General features: G+C 39.9%; 1 protein-coding gene across 4 annotated transcripts in view; it reads left to right on the top strand.

Moving 5' to 3' along the window:
• The window catches only part of phf14 (PHD finger protein 14), a 229117-nt gene that overhangs the window by 21386 nt on the left and 182306 nt on the right, over positions 1–25425 (top strand). For all 4 annotated transcript variants that reach the window (XR_011961314.1, XM_072575405.1, XM_072575406.1 and 1 more), the window contains exon 4: positions 7407–7551. Coding sequence is in view for 3 of the 4 variants with exons in the window: in XM_072575405.1 (XP_072431506.1) it covers positions 7407–7551 (145 nt within the window). In the remaining variant the exon portion in view is untranslated. The remainder of the gene's footprint in view (positions 1–7406; positions 7552–25425) is intronic.

The raw sequence follows: 25425 nt of genomic DNA, 5'->3' as shown, positions 1-25425 counted from the left end.
AAGTTTAAAAACAAAATGCTAGAAGAAAATCTAAATTGAAGAAAATATAGAACTATTTAATTTGGAACATCGAAATTTGCTGACCACATTCTGTTCTTGGTACGAGTCCTACATTAAACAACAATTATTGGTCAGAGAATTGTGTATAGGAGTTGGGAGGTTATGTTGTGGCTAGACAGGCCACTTTTGGAATATTGTGTGCAATTCTGGTCTCCTTTCTGTCAGAAGGATGTTTGTGAAACTTGAAAAGGTTCAGAAAATATTTATAAGGATGTTGCCAGGGTTAGAGGATTTGAGCTATAGGGAGAGGTTGAATTGGCTAGGAATGTTTTCCCTGGACCGTCGGAGGGGTGACCTTATAGAGGTTTAGAAAATCATGAGCGGCTAGTACAATTGCAGCATTTAAAAGGTATCTGAATGGGTATATGAATAGGAAGGGTTTGGAGAGATATGGGCCGGGTGCTGGCAAGTGGGACTAGATTAGTTTGGGATATCTGGTCGGCGTGGGCAAATTGGACCGAAGGGTCTGTTTCTGTGCTGTACATGTCTATGACTCATATGACTCTGTGTCATCAACTAATTGGTGGAAAATTTTAGAGGCTGATTCCTGGCTGCAAATCCTGTTCAAATGAAAATATGTGATTTGGTTTCTTCACCTATCATCTGCAGTAATTTTGTTGTTTGCATGGTTTTTCTGGTTTCTATTTATATATCGAATTAGTATATTGAATACTCAGTAGGGATTCTATGATTCTAGTCATTTGTACTTGTGCTGTGATCAAGTGAACAGACGTCCGTGCTTGAAGGTAGAATACATTCACTACTTATTTCACGAACAGTTTTGAGTATTCTGCTTTGTGTAGCATTGACAGATGGAAAGTAAAGCTCTTTATAATTTGTTGCAACGTGAAAAGATAATTTGATTTCTTTCACTTACTGGAAGGTAAAACTACATGTACATTTCATGATCTTGTAATTCCCTAAACACTTTATACTTATTGAAATACTTTTGAAATATCACTGGGAAGAATGTAAGGAAGTATAGCAGCAATCAGTGTACAGCCAGGTTCCACAATCAGCAATGAACTGCTGATCACATCATCTATTTGTGATATTGGTGAATACATAAATATTGGTGAGAACATCAGCAGAATTCCCCTGCTGCTCTTTGAATAATCTTATGGAATCTTCTGTGCTCATCTAAGAGGGCCATTAAATCTCAAGTTAATATAATATGCAATAGAAGTGCTTCAGTACTGTGCTACAATCAATTATGCTCAAATTTCTGGAATGTAGGTTGAGCTTAACCTTCTGATTTAGTAAGTGTGCAACCATATCGTGAAGAATGATACTATGGGCCTACAGTAAATGGTTCCACTAGTTAATATAAACAGTGTGACAACATTTGACCATTAAGCAACATGGGAGGAGAGTTTGTAATCTTGTGAACATGTCAGAAAATTCTTAATTTTTTTTAAGAATGTTTAGAACGAACATGTGAGAGCTTGCATCAGTTGTAAAAGGAACAGTTGTAATTTTCTTGTTAAGTATGTTAAGAAGTGCTAGTCCATGTGACCTGACAACCTTGAACCTGGAAGAAGCACCAACAGGAACAAAGTTTTTAAGATGCATCTGGTCAAGTGACAGAACAAACAAACTATTGTTGCAAAGAAGGAAGGACAAAAATTAGGAGGCACAATTACAAGGAGCTATGTCTGTGTGTGCGGTACCATTTTAAATTAAAAAAAAGCTGAAGGTGTGGTAAGAACAGAAATTATGAATTGGGCTTTTATCAGTTTGATTAGATTACTTTACAGTGTGGAAACAGGCCCTTCGGCCCAAAAAGTCCACACCGACCTGCTGAAGCGCAAACCACCCATACCCCTACATTTACCCCTTACCTAACACTACGGACAATTTAGCATGGCCAATTCACCTGACCTGTACATCTTTGGATTGTGGGAGGAAACCGGAACACCCGGAGGAAACCCACGCAGACACTGGGAGAATGTGCAAACTCCACACAGTCAGTCGCCTGAGGCGGGAATTGAACTCAGGTCTCTGGCGCTGTGAGGCAGCAGTGCTAACCACTGTGCCACCGTGCCGCCCATAAAATCACGTTCAAGTTTGCACTAACTAGGCTTCTTGTAGCAAGATTTGTTCACAGACTTAGAAAATGTTTGGGAAATTTGTGATGTCAAGACTCTTATGAACCTAGCTAAGGGTGTTCTGTCGAGGTGTTATTGAGGTGATGACAGTTTCTGGGTGATTCTGGTTCATAAGAGATATTTTTACAGATGACACAGGACCAATTCGTTGAGTGAGGAAAATCAGACAACGTCATTCAAAAACCAAGTTAAAAAGACTGTGAGATTGAAGAACCACATTTCAGAATCTCTTGAGAGATTTTGTTTGATCTGTAATTTATAGTTAGTAATATATCATTTGACTGTTAATTCATGTTTCATTTATATAGATTCTGATTTGTGTTATAAGTAGAAAATACCAACAGGATTCCAAGTTAAAAATCACACAACACCAGGTTATAATTGCAATTAAACCTGTTGGACTATAACCTGGTGTTGTGTGATTTTTAACTTTGTACACCCCAGTCCAACACCGGCATCTCCAAATCATAACAGGATTCTATGCTTTGTTGCTTCATTTTGGGTCAGTTAGAGATTTGGTTATTTTGGTTTACAGTTCTCCCTACTGGGATCTTAACAGAACTATCCAGGTTCACTTTAAAAAAAGGTCAAGCATTGTGAACCTAAGATGTTTTTAAGTTTGGTAGATTTAAGTTGGATTACATTTAGTCATAGGGATGTACAGCACAGAAACAAACCCTTTGGTCCAACCTGTCCATGCAGACCAGATATCCCAACCCAATCTAGTCGCACCTGCCAGCACCCGGCCCATATCCCTTCAAACTCTTCCTATTCATAAACCCATCCAAATGCATTTTAAATGTTGCAATTGTACCAGCCTCCACCACTTCCTCTGGCAGCTCATGCCATACACGCACCACCCTCTGCATGAAAAAAGTTACCCCTTAGGTCTCTTTTATATCTTTCCCATCTCACCCTAAATCTATGCCCTCTAGTTCTGGACTCCCCGACCCCAGGGAAAGGACTTGGTCTATTTATCCTATCCATGCCCCTCGTGATTTTGTAAACTAAATCCTCCAACCTTGGCAACAGCCTTGTAAATCTTCTCTGAACCCTTTCAAGTTTCACAACATTTTTCCGATAAGAAGGAGACCAGAATTGCAAGAAATATTCCAACAGTGGCCTAACCAATATCCAGTATAGCCGCAACATGACAGCCCGACTCCTGTGCTCAATATTAGATTAGATTAGATTCCCTACAGTGTGGAAATAGGCCCTTCGGCCCAACAAGTCCACACTGACCTTCTGAAGAGCAACCCACCCCCCCCTACATTCACTGCTGACTAATCAACCTAACACTGCAGGCAATTTAACATGGCCAATTCACCTAACCTGCACATCTTTGGACTGTGGGAGAAAACTGAAGTACCCGGAGGAAACCCACACAGACACGGGAAGAATGTACAAACTCCACATAGATAGTTGCCTGAGGCGGGAATTGAACCCGGCTCTCTGACTCTGTGAGGCAGCAGTGCTAACCACTTTATTCTGACCAATAAAGAAAAGTGTACCAAACGCCGCCTTCATTATCCTATCTACCTGCGACTCTACTTTCAAGGAGCTATGAACTTGCACTCCAAGGTCTGTTTATTCAGCAACACTCCCTAGGACCTTACCATTAAGTATTTAAGTCCTGAAAAGATTTGCTTTCCCAAAAATGCAGCACCTCGCATTTATCTGATTTAAACTCTGTCTGCCACTTCTCAGTCCATTGGCCCATCTGACCAAGATCCCGTTGTAATCTGAGGTAACATTCTTCGCTGTCCACTATACCTCCAATTTTGGTGTCATCTGCAAATTTACTAACTATACCTCTTATGCTCACATCCAAATCATTTATATAAATGACGTGAAGTAGTGGACCCAGCACTGATCCTTGTGGCACTCAATTGGTCACAGGCCTCCAGTCTGAAAAACAACCCTCCACCATCACCCTTTGTCTTCTATCTTTAAGCCAGTTCTGTATCCAAATGGCTAGTTCTCCCTGTATTGCGTGAGATCTAACCTTGCTAACCAGTCTCTCAGGGGGAACCATGTTGAATGCCTTACTGAAGTCCATATAGATCACACCTCATCAACCCTTTTGTTACTTCTTCAAAAAACCCAATCAAGTTTGCGAAACATGATTTCCCAAGCACAAAGCCATGTTGACCTTTCCTAATCAGTCCTTGCCTTTCCAAATACACGTACATCCTGTCCCTCAGGATTCCCTCCAACATCTTGCCCAGCACCGACATCAGGCTCACTGGTCTATAGTTCCCTGGCTTGTCCTTACCACCTATCTTAAACAGTGGCACCACATTTGCTAACCTCCAGTCTTCTGGCACCTCATCTGTGACTATCGATGATACAGATATCTCAGTAAGAGGCCCAGCAATCACTTCCCTCACTTCCCACAGAGTTCTCGGGTACACCTGATCAGGTCCTGGCGATTTATCCATTTTTATGCATTTCAAGACATCCTCCTCTGTAATATGGAAATTTTTTCAGATGTCACCATCTATTTCCCTACATTCTATACCTTCCATATCCTTTTCTTCAGTAAATACTGATGCAAAATACTCGTTTAGTATCTCCTCCATTTTCTGCAGCTCCACACAAAGGCTGCCTTGCTGATCTTTGAGGAGCTGTATTCTCTCCCTAGTTACCCTTTTGTCCTTAATGTATTTGTAAAAACCCTTTGGATTCTCCTTAATTCTATTTTCCAAAGCTATCTCATGTCCCCTTTTTGCCCTCCTGATTTCCCTCTTAAGTATACTCCTACTTCCTTTATACTTTTCTAAGGATTCACTCGATCTATCCTGTCTATACCTGACATATACTTCCTTCTTTTCCTTAACCAAACCCTCAATTTCTTTAGTCATCCCACATTCCCTATACCTACCAACCTTTCCTTTCACACTAACAGGAACACACTTTCTCTGGACTCTCATCTCATTTATGAAGGCTTCCCATTTTTCAGTCGTCCCTTTACCTGCGAACATCTGCGTCCAATCAGCTTTTGAAAGTTCTTTCCTAATACAGTCAAAATTGACCTTTTTCCCATTTAGAACTTCAACTTTTAGATCTGGTCCATCCTTTTCCATCACTATTTCAAAACTATAAAATTATGGTCACTGGTCCCTAAGTGTTCCCGCAATTGACACCTCAAGCACCTGCCCTACCTTATTTCCCAGGAAGAGGTCAAGTTTTGCACCTTCTGTAGTAGGTACATCCACATACTGATTCAGAAAATTGTCTTGTACACACATAACGAATTCCTCTCCATCTAAACCCTTAACACTATGGCCGTCCCAATCTATGTTTGGAAAGTTAAAATCCCCTACCATAACCACCCTAATATTCTTACAGATAACTGAGATCTCCTTACAAATTTGTTTCTCAATTTCCCTCTTGACTATTAGAGGGTCTATAATATAATCCCAATCAGGTGATCATTCCTCTCTTATTTCTCAGTTCCACCCAAATAACTTCCCTGGATGTATTCCGGGAGTATCCTCCCTTAGTACAGCTAAAATGCTATCTGTTATCAAAAACGCCACTTGCTCTCTTTTGCCTCCCTTTCTGTCCTTCCTGTAGCATTTGTATCTTGGAACATGAAGCTGCCAGTCCTGTCCATCCCTGAGCCATGTTTCTGTAATACCTATCCCAGTCCCGTGTTCCTAACAATGCCCTGAGTTCATCTGCCTTACCTGTTAGGCCTCTTGCATTGAAATAAATGCAGTTTAATTTATCAGTCCTATCTTGTTCTCTGTTTTATCCCTGCTTGCCCTGACTGGTTGACTTGCTTCTGTTCTCAACTGTACCAGTCTCAGATTGATCTCTTTCCTCACTATCTCCCGGGGTCCCAAGCCCCCCCCACCTTACTAGTTTAAATCCACCTGAGCAACTATAGCAAATCTCCCTGCCAGTATATAAACCCCTTCCAATTTAGGTGCAATCCATCCTTCTTGTATAGTTCACCTTTACCCCAACAGAGATTCCAATGGTCCAAAAATGTGAATCCTTTGAAAAATTGGAAGAAAGAACTTGCATCTGTGTAATATCTTTTATGACTTTCTGACTGTCTCCAAGTGCTTTATAGGCAATAAAATACTTTTGAATGCTATTCACTGTTATAATTTAGGAAAACCTACTAAAATGGAAAATAAGTAAAATTCATGGAGAAACTTGGCAGTATTTAAGTGTAACAGGTTCTCCAGTATGTGGGAGGATAACTTGCTTGAGAATGTATTCATGCATCACCATGCAATGAAGGACAAAATAAAGACTGTTCTTGCCTTTGTATAAATATTCTGATGTATGCCTGATGTTATAGTTAATGATTAGGAGGTACAGCATTTTATTTTAGAAAGTTAATTTTAAATGTAAGGGACTTACGGGGCAATTTTTTCACCGAGGGTGGTGTGTGTATGGAATGAGCTGCCAGAGGACGTGGTAGAGGCTGGTACAATTCTAACATTTAAAAGGCATCTGGATGGGTGTATGAATAGGAAGGGTTTAGAGGGATATGGTTCAAATGTGGGCAAATCGGATTAGATTAATGTAGGCTATCTGATTCACATGGACGAGTTGGATCCATTTTATGTACAGCTCTATGAATTTATACCATTCTATGATCAGGAGCTATTATTCCTATCAGATGGAAGGTCGGAAATGGGATAAATAACTGGCAAATTTGTGTACTGGAAGCAAAAGGAAGAAATCTACAGTGATCTTCTCACTATGTGGTAGTTAACTTTGTTGTAATTGGAGTTGCAGCTTTCTTGGAAATCTTTGATAAACATCTAGAGGATTGGAAAACCCCACAGACTTTTAAGAGAATTTGGCATCAAAAAGTATCTTGCTTACAGGATAAATACCTTAATGCAGTAGGTGGACGTTCTTGACTGAAGAACTGCAAGCATCATGTTTGCATTATTCCAGTAATCAGCTTTCAAGCCAATCTCCCATCTGGGGGGTGGCAAATCCATGTGTCATCTAACTAACTGCAGAAATTTGATCATCCATTTGACTCTGAATTTTGATGCAAAAACCGGTTTCCATTTGTGTCAGTGATGGGAAGCGTGTATAATGACATTTTTCTGAGAATGTGATCATCTATAATACTGTAACTTTGAGATTTGTGTATGACAACATTATACAGTGATTTCAGAGCTTGTCTCTTTCAATGTGCAATTATGTTACATTCACTGAACAATTGATCACACTTACAATTTGTTTTGTATTACTTTTTAGGGCTCCTTATTAATAGACAAAGAACAAAACTTCACTTCTCAGAAAATGGACTTTGTACAGATATGCTGTGTATGTCTGGGAGATAACAGTGAAGATGCAGATGAAATTGTCCAGTGTGACAATTGTGGAGTGACTGTACATGAAGGTAGGTGCTTTGAGATTTAGTACTACGTAATTATGATCGTAGCAACAACTCCTCTTCAGCCTGACTAACTAAAAATGGCACTGTAGTTTTAAACAAAAAGACTATGAATAACTATATACTATATTTAAGATTGCTTCTCTGTCAAGGATGTTATGTAGCATATGATTGTTGGAATTTAAGTACAATTATGATAGCTGAATTAGGCACTGCTTTGTGGTACCAGCTTAGGGGATGAAAGGACTGAATTCTGTAATACTTCTAGTTAACACTGAAAATTTATTAAAATGTTTTTATTTTGTGCTATAACATTTTAATTTAGTATTTCAAATTAGCCCAGCAATATTTCTGATGAGTATTCATCCTCTTGTACTTTTGTTGGAGATTATGATGGTAATGCATTTGAATGTTAGAGAGAGATAGTTAGTTTCTTTCTTGTTGGAAATGGTTGCTGCCTATCATTTGCGCGGCCAAATGTCACTTGTGACTTCGAGTTATAAATGATACTGAACACTGCAATCATCAGCAAATATTTCTTCTTTCTGATCTTATGACTGAAGAAAGGCTATTATTTAATGATCAAAAACAAATTCAAAACTTCCAATTGAATTGCACATTGGTCTTTGACTTCATATTATTGGCACACCCATATGCTTTACCTTGGCTTATTATATTTATTAGTACAAATTTATCTTGAAGAATTGCATATTGCCCATTATCGTACAATTTACTTCCTCTTATATGCCTTGAAATAATAATCATAGCTGTATGAAAAATGACAACTTGATTAGTAGCTCTAATGCCTTTTAATGCACTTCATTAAAAAAGTTGTCCTAATCAATTCCTATAACAAACATAATCAAAGTCTGTCTCTTGTTAAGAGATTGTGCACGTTAGTTCATGATTGATTTATTATAGTTCAAAATTATATGTAGTCTATTTAGAGTAAGAAGTTTGCACTCTTCTTCCCATCTCAGTTTTGGAATAGATACGTTCCATTTAAGGTTTTTGGTATAGTGTTATAACATGGTGATGAGACAAACTGAGGTGCCAAGAATGATAGTTTTTGTAAGAGTGAAATTGATTTTGACTTGAGTCGATGTACTATTTCTTCTTTTAGATCTGCCCCTCTTCTCCTCTCTCATTCACACACACACACGCGTCACTTTTTAGAACTAGAATTAGAATTCCTACAGTGTGGAAACAGGCCTTTTCAGCCCAACAGGTCCATACCAACCCTCCGAAGAGTATCCCACCCAGACCCTACACTATTAGTCTACATTTCCCCTAACTAATGCACCTACCCTACACATCCCTGAACACTGTGGGCAATTTAGCTTGGCCACTTCATCTAACCGGCACATCTTTGGACTGTGGGAGGAAACCAGAGCACCCTGAGGAAATCCACGCAGACGTGGGGAGAATGTGCAAACTCCACACATGTAGTCACCCGGCGCTGGAATCGAATGTAGATTCCTGGCACTGCGAGGCAGCAGTGCTAGCCAGTGAGCCACCATGCTACCTTGCTTACAGATCATTTAGATCAACAGTGGGGATGATGTGATCATCTTGAATGTTAGACAGTGTTTTTTTTAGTAATTGGTAGTGCACCTTGCTAAGAAAGGTCAGTTGAGGTTTGTTTTACTTCAAAAGTAAAAGAAGCTAGATGGTTAATGACAGCATGATATGGAACAAGAAGTAATTCAATTACTTGAATTTATGCATTGCATTACCTTTTAAAGTGTTCCTTCTGTTCTTCCTCCCTGAGATAAGAGATATGAACACCGTTCCCTCTGAGCTGCATGGCCATGTAACTGCTCTGAGAATCTGCACATGCCAGTAGGCAAGCCAAAAAATTATGCCAATGCATTCATTTCTGGTTTCTCCGGTTGCTGCCAGGCAGTGACCTTGGACATCCGCTGGGTACCTCAAGAAATTAGAGGGACTGTAGAACAACATTTTAAAAGTAGAATTAATTTTTAGAAGGAGAAGTGCAGCATAAATAATGAACTGTGTGACCAGTGTTCTAACTTCTAACACAACTAAAATGCTAGAAGGGACCAGAAAGGGTTTCCTTGATTAAAACAAAAAGGAGTCCTTAAAAATACTATAACTGTGGGGTGGAAACAAAAGGTGGTTGGATGAAGGTCACTCAGTGAATAATGTATGTTTGCAGTCTCAATGCAGTTAGTTAAATGTTGCATAATTGTTACAAATTCTACAAGTGCTGTAGTATCTTTGTACAGGCAATTTCTAATGATTTTCATTCATCACCTGAATTTAGCAGTTACAGGACAATTTGTGAATGATCCAAATATTCTTGTTAAAAGTAATGGTTCTAAAGTACTGAAGACAAATCTTGATTTAATGGGGGAATAGTCTTGTTGTAGAATATAACTTGAATGTAGAAGAATGTAATTTTATGCAGGACAGAGCCAGTATGAAATATATCTGTGCTCCAGAATGCTATAATATTGTCTGTTGGGAAGTAACAAAAAATTCTTGTTGTATTTCATAATTGACTTTGATTCACTTCTGAGAATCAACACATGAAAACTAATATTTGTTTTGGTATTAAACAGATTTCAGTACAAATAAAGAAAATTCACTGTTCTCACAAACTATGTGGACCACCTGGCATTGACCTAGGCTTCAGAAACAGCAACATCAATTGTAGTCCTGCTGATTCTTTAGTGTCATCCGACAAACCGTCAACCGTGAACTGCTTCATGATTGATGTGCTGCACTTCGATTTCCAGAAGAGATTTTATTAGATGCCACATTAGAGATTAGTGCTGAAAATAAAGCCTTAGTTACAGGAGCAGTATCTTGATATAGATAGAAGATTGGCTAGCTAATTGGAAGTGGAGAATAGGCTTAAGTGGTCTTTTTCACATTGGAAACATGTCACAACTGTAAAGCAGGGATCAGTGCTAAGGTCTCAAAAGTTTACAGTTTGTATAAATGGCATAGATGAAGGGATTAAAGATATTGCTAAATTTGCTGATGGAACATTAGGTAAGAAAGTAAATTGTGAAGAGGTTGTAGGAGGTCACAAATGAATAGATGTAAGTTAAGTAAGTGGTCAAAGATCTGGTAAATGGAGTATAATCTGGGAAAATTTATAATTGTCCATATTGGCAGGAAGAATTTTAAAAAGCATGTTATCTAAATGATGACAGATTGCAGAGCTCTATGATGCCGTAGGATCAGGGTGTCCTTGTGCATAAACTATAAAAGGTCAGTATGTACGTCTGGCAGTAATTGGAAAAACAAATAGCAAGTTATTGTTTGTAGTTATAGAATCATAGAGGTGTACAGCATGGAAAGAGACTCTTCGGTCCAACTTGTGCATGCCGACCAGATATCCTAAATTAATCCGGTCCCATTTGTCAGCATTTGGCCCATATCCCTCTGAACCCTTCCTATTCATATACCCATCCAGATGCCTTCAAATGTTGTAATTGTATTTCCACCACTTCCTCTAGCAGCTCATTCCAAACACACACCACCCTCTGCAGGAAACATTTGCCCCTTAGGTCCCTTTTAAATCTTTTCCTCTCACCTTAAATCTATGCCCTCTAGTTTTGTCTCCCCTACCCTGGGGAAAATACCTTGACTATTTACCCTACCCATACCCCTCATGATTTTATAAATTTGTATAAGGTCACCTCTCAGCCTCTGACACTCCTGTGAGGGAAATTTGAATCTGAAAAAAAGGAAGTTAAATGTCAGCCAAATAGGGCATTGGTCAAGCCATGTCTGGACTACAGTATTGGTCTCCTTATTTCACGAAGGATGTAAATGCATAAGAAGTAGTTCAGAGAAGCTAAACTTTGGTCCTGAGTGGGTGGGCTATCATACAAGGAATAGTTGAACAAGCTCAACTTAGATCTGCTAAAGATGGGAAGAGGGGAAAATGACTTGATTGAAACATCTCAGATCCCAAAGAGTCTTGACAAGATAGATTGGGGAAGGATGCTTCCTCTTGTGAAGACAAAACCCAACCTGGCTAATTTAGATTTCACCAAAGTCACATGGCTTTTGACCTTTATTATAGTTCTAGTCCAAACATGGACAAAAGAGCTGAACTCCAGAGTTAAGATGAAATTGAATGCTGTTCACATCAAGTCAGCACTTGACCAAGTTAGGCCCAAAGTACAAGCTCTAGAAGTGTGTGTAATCTTCATGAGATACAGTGAGACCAGTACCTGTAAAGAGCAGAAAACATTGTGTATGAAAGGTGAATTTAATGCTAAGTCATATAACTTCTGCTGACTGTGATCTCATAGATTTGTTTGATCAGTTTAGAAAGAGAATAACTTTCCAGATTTTTAAGTTGGAGTTTTTTTGTGCACTTTGTATAGCATCACTGAGAAATATTTACCCCATTAGAATCCCTATAATGTGGAAGCAGGCCATTCGGACCATTGAGTACACACCAATTCTCCGAAAAGTATCCCAAACAGACCCAACTCCCTTCCCTATCTCTGTAACCCTGCATTCCCAAGGTTAATCACCTTGTCAGCACATAGACTCATACAGCATGGAAACAGACCCTTTGGTCTCACTATCATGTTCCCAAACTAAACTGGTCCCACTGGACACTATGTCAAAGAGTGGAAAAGCACAGTCGGTCAGGCAGCATCCGAGGAGCAGGAGAGTCAATATTTCGAGCATAAACACTTCAGCTGAAAATGTGGACTCATCTGCTTCTCGGATGCTGCCTGACTGGCTATGCTTTTCTAGCACCAAACTCTTCAACTCTGATCCCCAGCATCTGCAATCCTCACTTTCACCCACTGGACACTCTGGGCAATTTAGAATAGCCTAGTCTCCTGATCTGCATACTTTTGGACTGTGGGAGGAGACCAAAGTACCTAGAGAAAACCCACACAGACATAAGAAGAGCGTGAAAACTACATAGTCATCCAAGGGTGGAATCAAACCCTGGAGTTGTGAGGCAGTAATGCTAACCACTGAGCTGCTGTGCTACCGCATAATCTGACCACCTTTCATCAGTATAGTACTGCGAGTCATACCCTGTCATTCTTTGACACTGGAAAGTTGAGGGTTCACCATAACAAATGTTGCATAATAATACTGCATTAATAAAACAAAAATGAGATGCTGGAAATACAAAACAAATAAGACACTTACTGAAAACTGGCCAGAGAGAACAGTCTTGTTGACATTTCATGTAAATTTGAACAAAGATCTTAGGTAGTGAATCTAGATCTGATGAAGAGTATACCTGATGCATCAAGGTATCTCTTTTACAGATGCTGTGTGGCCTACTTAGCATGTTTAATGATTTGTTTTTGTTTGAATTCTTCCACTAGGTGGCAATTAACCTATTTCAGAAACTACCGACTGCCACAGTCTTTCAATCTGTTAATGTTAACCAGTGACTATTTAGAACCACACTATCCTTTCTGTCTGACCATCTTTGCAAAAAAAAATGTGTAGAGCTACATTATTGATTCTTTTCCTTATTTTGTTTCCTTTTCGTCCGACGTTATTTTTTAGTAAAAATAGATTTTATGATGGTGTGCAGTTGAATCAGTAGAAAATCAGCGCAACCACCATACATTTCTACATCTGGTATCTGATGGTGTTTGGCCTGAAGTGCAGTTAACAGCTGGGAAGACAACAATCATCTTATGCAGTTCATGTTGCATAGGGTTAATAAACCACCTGCTGTCTTCAGAAATTCCTTTGAACTTAGGCATGTAAGACATGAGTAGAAGTGGTCTATATGGCATCATGTCTCCTCTGACATTCAGTAGCGTCATTTGAACTCATTCCGATTTTCTCACTTGATCCTATTATCTCTTGATTTCATTGGAGTCCAAAAATCTTGGACACATGAAATGACTGAGCTTGCACAGTCATCTAAAGTATTGAATTTCAAAAATTCAGAACTATTGAGTGAAGAAATTCCTCGTCATCTTAGTCTTAAATGCTCAGCCCCTTGTTCTGAAAAGATGCTTTCTTGTTGTGGAGTCCTGGGTTAGAGTAAACAACTCTCAGCATCTACCCTCAGTCTCTCTCAGATCTTTAAATTTTCAATTAGATCATCATTAACTCCTCTAAACTCTAGATGATATGGATGCAATCTGCTCAAGCTCTCATCATTGGACAGCACTGCTATTCCCAGGAATGAATCAGTCACTTGACGTAATGAACAACGGTTGACCAAATATATAATGCAACATTTTTTGTGCTTCTATTCCAGCAAAATGCAATAGTCAGCTATTGATCACAGAATGACATTAGATCGATGATGGTGTCTGCCCATCTTAGGAGTTGATAGACTGTCCATGGGGTTATGGCACTTCTGGATTGAACATTGTCTCTTGGGGCTATCTAGACTGACTTGTGTATGGCATTTCTTTCAATATCTGGCACAGATGATATCTTTGGCTTGAGGTGTTTCCTTCTGATAGGCACTGTCTTTCACCATCTGATCATTTATTTTGTCCTCTGTTTTTCCATACACTTCCTGATTGCTATCACCAGGCACTTTGGTGAGCAGTCAGGACTTCCCATGCATCCGCCTTGATCCTGGTCCCTTGCAGATATTGTGGGCAACCTGTTGGCCTTATGTCGATAACAAGCTTTCACTCTAGGATGTTTCTGGGAAAGTGGCTGTCATCCATTTAGCTCAAATGACACAGCCAATTGAGTTGCTGACTTGAGGAATTGCTGGAGATCTCTGCTAGCTGGTGTATTTCCATCAGTGGCACTCTGTCTTGCCAGACTATGCCCAAGTTCATCTAAGGCAGTGGAGTTGGAAGTAGTTTAACACATGTCTTTACTTATGCGGGAGGCAGCTGAGAATGCAAGCCTGTACACTCTCAGATTTGTATTTTCTTTAATTTGCTATTGGTCCTTATTTAACAATTCAGCCTTGAAATTGCAATTGTAACTTTTACTGTCCTGCTGCCTACTTTTGCATCAAGAAAGCAATTGCTGGTCATTGTTGGTCCAGAGTAAAGATCTTTCTGCTTTAACGCACGTTTTGTAAATGCGAATTTGCTGCAACACGATTGACGAATTGGGAACACTGTTTCGAAAGTGTGAACTTTTAAAACGTGCGTTGGCAGTAAAGCAATTACATCGCTAACACTTTAAGTGCTGTTTCTAAAGTGTGGTTTTTCTATAATGCGGGGTTGCACAAGGGTGCAACCCCGCATTATAGAAGAGAGCCCTGTATGTGAAACTGTTGCCAACCTCCAGAATGGGATGGTCAGTGTTAGTAGAAAATGGAATCTCTGCATCCTGGGCCATTTATTTTTGGTGGTCTTGACACAGATTGTCAATCCAAACACCTTGCAGTCCTGGGAGTTCTGATGTACAAGAAATTGGATGTGACCTTCACTGTGGAATTGCGAGCATATCAGCTAGCAGCAATTCATGGACTAAGACTAAGACTTTGAATTTTGGTCTTGGTCCAGAGTTTTAAGTGAACGGTTTGCTGTTGATCACCAAAAACATATAGTATTATTGTCAAAGAGGATTAGTGTTGGGCTATATCCCTGCTTTATCTCACTTTATCTCACTGATCATTAAAATTTTCAATGATGCTCCGTTTTAACTGACAAAATTGTGCCTGTCATTTGGAAAGAAGTGATGCAGCAGTGTAAGGAGTTGATAAGATTAAAGGCCTTGGAGTTGTTAATGAAGCAATGTAAAGTGTCAGTTATTCATGACTCTCTTTCTGTAACTGGCAAAATGAAAAAATCATGTTAACTGCGGATCTGCCAGTTGTGAAGCCGCGCTACGATTTGGTGGATACATGGTGCCAAGGTCTCTAATCTAGTCAGAACAATGTGAGCAAAAATGTTCCTTTGAATATTTAACAAGCGATAACTAAGGAGTCTCTTTGATCCCCTTTTGTTTTTGTACAAGATCAAGTTAACCATTCTAATATAGTTGCCACCTTAAGGTTGATTGAGTAGACCCGAAGTATAAATCTGAGTTCAGAAAACAGAATGACGAGCCAATAACAAGGTACAATTTCTAGCAATTAAAGTGATGCTATTTTTGTGGCATTTCAATATAAAGCTAACCAAAAAAGTCATTTTCAAATTTACATTTCAGAGACCTGTAGATTATCAATGTTACCAGTTATTTGCGATAAAAAGTTGGATAAGATTTTAGTTAGTGGAATTATATTTCAAAACCATGATTCAAGTGTTTATCCTTTTTTAATCTGTTGATGGATGAAGAAAAACTTGACACTCTATGCTGGAGACCCTACAGCATTGAATACATGCCATGTGGCACCCGTGGTTTCTTGTTAAACCTAATAGTAATAAGCACTTATGGAACTTGTGTTTTGTGAAAAAGATGCATCGTGCAGTTAATATGTTGAGTCCACATACAACCACTAGCAATTCAGAATTGTTATTTTTATTGAGGAGTGTGTATATTCCTATGATTTGACTGATACCAGGTACATGATTATGTTTCAATGTAGAAAAATCACAAAATCAGATAACTAGCATAGATAAAATTGTTATGTGCATTATTGGACCAGATGGTGAATATAGTACTACACAGAGTGACTGTTGCCCTCTGTTCCTCACCTGATTTTTAAGTTTGGCTTGCCCCATAAGAGGAGTCCACTTTTTTCAAAAGTAACGCTTTATTTCTGATTTGTGTTGGAAACTTCAGAATAAAGCACTCAAATTTTAAGCGTGGAATAAACCATGATCAAAATTTGTTTGTGAACCGCTTTGAACCACCTGAACTATGATATGGAAAACTTTGGTGAGTTGCAGTGACAACAAATGATAGAATAAATGAGGGAGAGAATAGGGCCCTTCAAAGATCAGCAACTTATAGAGGTTTATAAAATCATGAGGGGCATGGATAGGATAAATAGACAAAGTCTCTTTCCTAGGTTGGGGGAGTCCAGAACTAGAGGTCGTAGGGTGAGAGGGAAAGATATAAAAGGGACCTAAGGGGCACCTTTTTCATGCAGAGGGTGGTACGTGTATGAAATGAGCTGCCAGAGGAAGTGATGGAGGCTGATACAATTACAATATTTAAAAGACATCTGGATGTGTATATGAATAGGAAGGGTTTGGAAGGATATGGGCCAGGTGCTGGCAGGAGGGACTAGATTGGATTGGGATATCTGGTTGACATGGACAAGTTGGACCTGTTTCTGTGATGTACATCTCTGACTCTATGAATCTATGATCCAGTCTGCAGGCTGATTGGTGTGGCTATGTCGAGAGTAGAGTGCTTAGTGAGATTTGAGAAGATTTATAGCTCAGGTTGAGGTTCTGGATTTAGATTTGCTTGCTGAGCTGGAAGTTTCATTTCCAGATATTTCGTCACCCTACTGGGTAACATCTTCAGTGGGCCTCCGGGCGAAGCATTGCTGATAATTCCTGCTTTCTATTTATATGTTTGGGTTTCTTTGGTTTGGTGATGTCATTTCCTGTTTTTTTTTTCTCAGGGGGTGGTGGATGGGGTGTAACTCGATGTGTTTGTTGATAGAGTTCCGGTAGGAATGCCATGCTTCTAGGAATTCTCGTGGGTGTCTCTGTTTAGCTCGTCGTAGAGTGGATGTGTTGTCCCAGTCGAAGTGGTGTCCTTCCTTATCTGTATGTAAGGATACTAGTGAGAGAGGGTCATGTCTTTTTTTGGCTACTTGATGTTCATGTATCCTGGTGGCTAGTTTTCTGCCTGTTTGTCCAATGTAGTGTTTGGAACATTCTTGTACGGTATTTTGTAAATGACATTAGTTTTGCTTGTTGTCTGTATAGGGTCTTTCAAGTTCATTAGGTGCTGTTTTAGTGTGTTGGTGGGTTTGTGGGCTACCATGATGCCAAGGGGTCTGAGTAGTCTGGCAGTCTGTTTCCAGGTGATTATTTGCACTCCATGTCACTTTATTGTACTTAAAGTACTATTGCAATATGAGCTACTAAGATGTCTGTGTTTTATGCCAGAATGCCGTTTCAAAAGTTAGTTTTGTAATTTAACAGCTATTCAGTAATGCTTACTGAACTGCAATAGGTTTATGCAATAGTGCTAGAATTTTCCTTCACATTTATGCAAGTGATTAATTTCATTATTTGGTTGAGTATGGGCAGGGTTCAGAGGAATGTCCACTAGCCTGATGCCAATTTGAGAAACTATATTTTCAGTATTGGCTTAATTGGTACTACTGGTTAACCATAATAAAACACAATGTAAGAAATAGTATGTTTGCTCGATACATTTTTAATCCATATAATCTTACTGCTTACCCATTTGACTATTAAATAGTAATCCCATTATTGTAAGCTATTTTAGCAATTCTAGTCAATTCAGTGTATGTGGTTGAGATTCATCTTTAAACAAACTGTTGTTTCACTAATGCTGCTCGTTTGGTCAGTGTGGTCAGGATCTTTTGATCGACTTCTGGCATTCAGGAAATTTCTCTTCCTTCTGCTGGCATAAGACAGTGGAGTGAGGATTGAGTAGAATTTCAGAAGCTGACTTAAAAGGTGGTGGACAACTTCTCAGCTAATAGGAGAGAGCCACAACAAATATCCCCACCCTCAATAAAAGCAGAGCCAAGCACATTATTAAAAAAAAGGCAACACTGGGATATTTGCAGCCAGAAGTGTCGAGTAGATGATCTGTCTCAGCCTCCTCCAGAAATCCCGGACATCACGGATGCCAGTTTTCAATTCATTCCATATGGTATTAAGAAACTGCTTGAAGACACTGGATACTGCAGAGGCTTTGGGCCTTGACAACATTTGGCAGTTCTAATGAAGGTTGTGTTTCAGAGCTAGCTGTGCATCCTCATGCAACTAAAACACTGGCATCTACCTGCCAATATGTCCTGTGCACAAAAAGTAGGACAAATGCAATCTGGCTAGGTACTGCCTTAGTAGCCCACTTTTTATCATCAGCAAGATCATGGGAGGAATTGTCACCAGTGCTATCAAGTGGTACTTGTGAGAGAACAACCTGCTTGTTAATACTCGGTTTGCACGTTGCTACAGCTACTTGGCTCCTTCCTTCATTACATCGATGGTCCTAACATGGACAAAAGACTCCAGAGGTGAAGTGAGAGTGACTGCCCTTAAAAATATGTTTTGACCAAGTAAGACATCAAAAAGCCCGAGCAAAACTGGAATCAGTGGGAATCGGGAAAACTGTCTCTTGGTTGCATTCGTGCCTAACACAAAGGAAGATGGTTGTGGTTGTTCAGGTAACAGCTTATCATTTTGGGAAGGGAAATGGGGATTATTTAAGACTGATATAAAAAATAATTGCAGGTTCTGAATAAAACCTTGCATTTCTTGACTTGAGCTCATGGCGTCAGACTGGATGGAATTCAGAAGCAGTTTTGCACAATAAAAGACAGTTGAAGTTGACTTTTTTAATAAGCATTGCAATGGGGTATTAGCACCAGTAGAAACTTGTCAGGAAATATGTGCTGAATATGAAAATTGTTAGTATATTTTCATTGTGTAGCTATGATCATTGAGCTTTTACACTTGTCCTACTATTAGAATTGGGTTTTATTGTTGCATACTCAAGTACAGGGATACTTCAGTATAGTGAAAAGTGTACAAATTCACCATTTTCCATACCATCTTGGGTAAAAAGATGTCCAGGTACAAAATCTTAGGTGTAAATTAGGAAAATAAAGTTAAACGTTTAGCATTACAATCCTTCCAATGCAGAGAAAGAGAGAATTTTTAAAAAGTAGATGGAACAAATGAATTCATGCTGGGCTTCACCTCCAGGCTGGGAGTCGGTGCTTGTATATTATGACCATTGGTCTTTTACTTTACACCATTGTGAAATACCAAAATTGTAGCATTAAACATAGCATTGGTCAATAATGAACTGTTCCCTTTATAGAGTACACTAAACCAGTTTACTATTCAGAAGTTTGACAGGATTGCTTTTGGGTTAGACTGTCTTTGAAACCCACTGCTTCATTTCTGATGTACTTTGTAATTTGTGTTGCATTTTGATGGTACTGGCCTTTTAGCTTGTGTCATTCACATCAGTGATCTTCTACTTTAAGTCATTTGTTGAAGAACTATGGAAAATATTCTACATTTTACAGGTTATAAGTATTGAAATAATGTTTTACTGCTCTCTATCCTTCTCAGTTTTGATCATCTTCATCTTTAAATGCCACTGTGTGACTTCATCTTCTCAGGGTCGCTAACTCTGAGTTCTATCTGCAGGGGGCCAAAATGAATTAATGGATCAAATAGCCTTCTGTCCAGTCATACCTAAGTCTGCTATCTTACTGATGTTCTTTCCCTAATCAAAGATAATTTGGTTTGGTACTAAACTGTTGAAATAGACATTTTATTCAGTGTATTTAGTTGTTGAACTAGGAACATTACTGAGGAAGTTTGTTAAGGCATTATTTGTAAAAATTAGTGATGAGGCTGGGTTTGCTGACTGAGACTGGAAGGTGAAGAAAGTGGAATAATGTGTATTAAACCTAAATGATCTAAATGTTTAATATTGGAACTGATAATCATAGTGAAACTAGAAATTGCAGCCTTTGTGACCAGTAGTTTTCTCCGTTAACAATTTAATTTGAGTAAGCTATTTGAAGGTTTTTGAAATAGATGTCATTTGCAAAGGCCTATGTTGATTTTTTGACATTGTACAATAATCCACACAATTATTGTCTGCATCAATACATTGTCCTTTTTTCACTTTGCATTGGATGTATTGATTTTTTTTGTTGTGAGTGCTGCTGATCCAATGCGAAGTGTTGAAGCCATGCATGACTAATGGGACATCACTGCTGATTCCAGACATACAGCTGGTTGATGGTTACCTTCTAGAAATCACAGCTGTAATCAATTTACCCATCCTTCTGTCCAGCTGTCCGCACCCTGCCTTAATAGTAAAAATACTTCCAATAAAAGAAACATCTTTCTTTGTATTGTCTGTTAATTTTTTTTCTCTCCGTTTAAACTTGGTGTATATGGAATCTGGTTCAACAACCTGCACCAAATATACAATTCTTGTAGTTAGGTTGAGCACTTTAAGAGAATTTTTCATATGCAAGCCAGAATAGCGTCTTGGCTTTGCTGTGACCCTTCCTCAAAACTAATCCAGTTTATTAAATTGAATAATCTGATGAAGAATCACTGGAACTGAAATATCGTTTGCCTTCTCTCCACTGATGCTGCCTGATATACAGACCTTTTCCAATATAAAACGTAAGAGTACAGCACAGAAACAGGCCCTTTAGCCCACTATGTCTGTGCTGACCAAGATTCCATTCTAAACTAATCCCATCCGATTATGCATGGCCCATAATCCTCTATTCACTGCTGTTCATAAGTCTGTCTGAACACCTCTTAAACGTTGCTATCGTATCTGTTTTTTCCACCTCCCCTGACAGTGCATTCCAGATACCTGTCACTCTGCATAAGAAGCTTGCTTCTTACACCTTTAAACCTTCTCTCTCTCTCTCTCACTTTAAACCTATCCTCCCAATTAATTGACATTTCCACCTTGGGAAAAAGACTCTGACCGTCCACCTTATCCATAGTCATAGAGTCACAGCATGGAAACAGATCCTTTGGTCCAACCCATCCATTCCGACCAGATATCCCAACCCATCTAGTCCCGCCTGTCAGCACCTGGCCCATATCCCTCCAAACCCTTCCTATTCATATACCCATCGAAATGCATTTTAAATGTTGCAATTGTACCAGCCTCCACCACTTCCTCTGGCAGCTCATTCTATACACGTACCACCCTCTGTGTGAAAAAGTTGCCCCTTAGGTCCCTTTTATATCTTTCCCCTCTCACCCTAAACCTATGCCCTCTAGTTCTGGAGGCTGGAGATCCCCCACCCCAGGGAAAAGACTTTGTCTATTTATCCTATACGCTCCAGGGAAAACAAGCCCCAACTTGTTCAGCCTGTCCCCATAGCTCAGATCCTCAATCCTGGCAACATCCTTTAAGTCTTTTCTGAACCCTTTCAAGTTTCACAACATCTTTCCGATAGGAAGGAGACCAGAATTGCACACAGTGTTCCAATAGTGGCTTAACCAATGTCCTGTACAACCGCAACATGATGCCCCAACTCTTGTACTCAATACCCTGACCAATAAAAGAAAGCATAGCAACCGTCTTCTTCACTATCCTATCGACCTATGACTCCACTTTCAAGAAGCTATAAACCTGCACTCCAAGGTCTCTTTGTTCAGCAACACTCCTTACCATTGTGTATAAGTCCTGCTAAGATTTGCTTTCCCAGAATGCAGCACCTCGCATTTATCTGAATTAAACTTCTCACAATTTTAATATACTCCTATTAGCTTGTCCTTTCAGCCACTGAAGCTGTATCAAAAACCAATTTGTCCAAATTGCTCTTATAGCTAATACACTCCAATCCAGAGCGTTCTGTTAAACCTTAATTGCACTCTTTCCAAAGCCTCTACATGCTCCCTTTATAATGTGGTTACCAGAACTGCACGCAGTACTGCAAATGTGGCTTAACTAAAGTTTTATACAGCTGCAAACTTATTTCAAGCTTTATTGGGACAGTTAATGTGGAATCAAAAGGTAGCTCTTAACTCCTCCTCCAAAAATCTATTCTGTTTGTGTGCATTTTTGCAATGAACCCAAATCAGAGGAAACAGAGAGATCAAGGTTGCATTCAACTAAGTGTGGCATCAAGGACCTCTAACAAAACTGGAATCAGTGGGTATTGGGGCAAACTCTGATTTGGAAGGAAAGGAAGATAGTTGTGTTTATTGGAGATCAGTGGTATCAGCTCCAGGGCATCTCTGCCAGAATTCCTCAGGATAAAGTTGTAGGCCCAACTATCTTCAGCTGCTTCATCAATGAACTTCCCTTTATTATAAAGTCAGAAGTGGTAATGTTGGCCGATGATTGCACAATGTTCACAACTTCTTAGATACTAAAAGAGTCCATGTTCAAATGCAACAAGATCTGGACAGTATCCAGGCTGGGCTGACAAGTAGCCAGTAACATTTGTGCCATACAAATCCCAGGCTATGACCATCACCAATAAGAGAGAATCTAATCACTGCTCCTTGAAATTCAATGCTGTTGTCATTACTGAATTCTGTACAATCAACATCCTGGGGGTTATCATTGACCAGAAACTCAAGTGGATTCACCACATAAACACAGTGGCTACAAGAACAGGTCAGAGGCTAGGAATAACGCGGTGAGTAACTCACCTCCTGACTCCCCAAAGCCTGTCCACTATCTGCAAGGCACAAATCAGGAGTGTGATGGAATACTCCCCACTTGCCTGGATAAGTGCAGCCCTAACAACACTCAAGAAACATGACCCCATCCAAGTCAAAGCATCCTGCTTGATTGGCACTATACCCCAAGCATCCACAGCCTTCAGCACCAATGCTCAGTAGCAACGGTGTCAATTATCTACAAGATGCACTGCAGAAATTCACCAGAGGTCCTCAGATAGCCCCTTCCAACCCACAGCTGCTTTCATCTAGAAGAGCAAAGACAGCAGATATATGGTAACATCACCACCTTCAAGTTCCCCTCCAAGCCACTTGTCTCCTGACTTGGAAATCTTTCGCTGTTCCTTCACTGTTGTTGGGTCAAAATCCTGGAGTTACCTCCCTAATGGGATTGTATGTCAACTCACAGCAGGTGGAATGCTGCAGTTCAAGAAGGCAGCTCACTACCTCTCGGGCTGTTAGGAATATGCAGTAAATACTGGCCAGCTAATGACGTCCACATGTCACAAATGAATAAGTAAATAACCATTTGTCTTTTAGTCATTTTAACTGAATGTTCTGTTAATAGTTTTCATGAATTGCAAGCATGAATATTGATTGTGCTTGGTGAACAGACTGTTGCTCAAATAGTCAATCTACTGATAAAGTAATATTGTGTCTAAAGGGAGATGTTAGTCCTGTAGTCATGTCATTGAACGAGTACTCCAGAGACCCAGGCTAATGCTTTAAGAACACTGGTTCAAATCCCATGTGGCAGCTGATAGAATTTGAATTCAGTTAATAAGTCAGGAATAAATCTGGCCTATGTCATTGTGACCATGCCAACTAACATTGAAGGTTGTAAAAGTATTAGCACAACCTTAATTTCAGTACTTCTCGCTTTGTTTTTGCATTCTCTCACTGAAATTACACTTATAAAAAGAGGAATCCCTTGCCATGGACCTCATGGCGCCGTAATGCAAGCCACTCTCTTCCCTCAACAAAGACTCACCGAGCCTCAAATTTCGCCATTAGGGAACTTTAATCCCTTTCTCACTTTACTCCTCACGGGGGCTCGAATTCCACTTAAGTACAGAGAATTTAAAACCCACTTAAACACAGGAAACTCGAACCCCAATTAAATATAGAAAACTCAAATGCCAATTAAACACAAAACTCGAATCCCAATTAAACACAGTGACCTCGGACCTCAGCGCAGCGTGGAGGTCTTGAACAGCAAATTATCCACCCAGGATCTCAAACCCCAGTACCGCACAGAGGACTTGAACCTCAATCAAATCCACAAAGGGGACTCGAATTCCAGTACAGCGTGAGAACTCTAACCTCAATCGCACTCACCCAGTGGACTTGAACCCTAATACTGCGCAGAGATTCGAACTTCAATCACACTCCTCTCCCCTCAATGTAGTGCAGACTTGAACCTCTGCCTGCCAGTGCGCTTGTGAAATTGTGTTTCTCAACTGAACTAAGTGCAGTAGAGAGATTGAAGAATTCATAGGCGGGCAAATTCTGGAAAAATGCAGGTGTAGCAGGGTTGTTGTTATGGGTGATTTCAATTTTCTCAATATCAATTGGGACCTCGTAAGTGCAGACGGATTGTCTGGAGCTGTTTTTGTCAGGTGTGTTCAGGAGGGTTTCCTTACTCAGTATGTGGACAGGCCGACGGCGGGGGCGGGAGAGGCCACTTTGGATTTGGTGCTTGGCAATAAGCCAGGACAGGTGTCAGATCTCTCGCTGGGAGAGCACTTCATGACAGTGATCACAACTACCTCACATTTACCATAGCCTTGGAGAGAGAAAGGAGCAGTTACCGAGGGAAGATATTTAATTGGGGAAAAGGAAATTATGACACTATCAGACAGGAGTTGGGCAGTGCAGACTGGTAGCAATTGTTCCAAAGAGCGCAGCAGACATGTGGAGACTATTTAAGGAGCAGTTGTTGCGAGTGATGCACAAATTTGTTCCATTGAGACCGGTAAGAAGAGGGAAGATTAAGGAACCTTGGATGACGAGAATAGAGGAGCTTCTCGTCAAAAGGAAGAAGGCAGCTTACATAAGGTGGGGGAAGCAAGGATCTAGCACAGCTTTAGAGAATTACAGGCTTGCTCGAAAGAAGCTCAGATATGGACTGAGGAGAGCCAGGAGGGAGCATGAAAAAGGCTTGACAAGAAGGATTAGGGAGAACCCAAAGACATTTTACTCATACGTGAGGAATAAGAGAATGACCAGGGAGAAGGTAGGGCTGATCAGGGATAGTGGAGGGAACTTGTGCATGGAGTCTGAGCAGATAGGGGAAGCCCTGAATGAATTTTTTGCTTTGGTTTTCACTAAGGAAAAGGACCTTGTTGTGAATGAGAACTTTGAGGAGCTGGGATACAGGCTTGACCAGATCAAGATTGATGAAGTTGATATGCTAGAAAATTTGGAAAACATTAAGATTGATAAGTGCACAGGGCCAGACCAGATTTATCCTAGGCTGCTCCGGGAAGCAAGATTGGGAGGTTGCTAAGCCGCTGGTGAAGATCTTTGCCTCCTCACTTTGCACGGGAGTCATACCGGAGGATTGGAAGGAGGCAAATGTTATACGTTTCAATAGGGAAATCCTTGGCAATTGCAGACCAGTCAGTCG

Source organism: Chiloscyllium punctatum, chromosome 8, assembly GCF_047496795.1.
Source record: "Chiloscyllium punctatum isolate Juve2018m chromosome 8, sChiPun1.3, whole genome shotgun sequence".
In the NCBI taxonomy this organism is placed as follows: Eukaryota; Metazoa; Chordata; class Chondrichthyes; order Orectolobiformes; family Hemiscylliidae; genus Chiloscyllium; species Chiloscyllium punctatum.
This window is presented reverse-complemented; position numbering and strand designations above follow the sequence as displayed.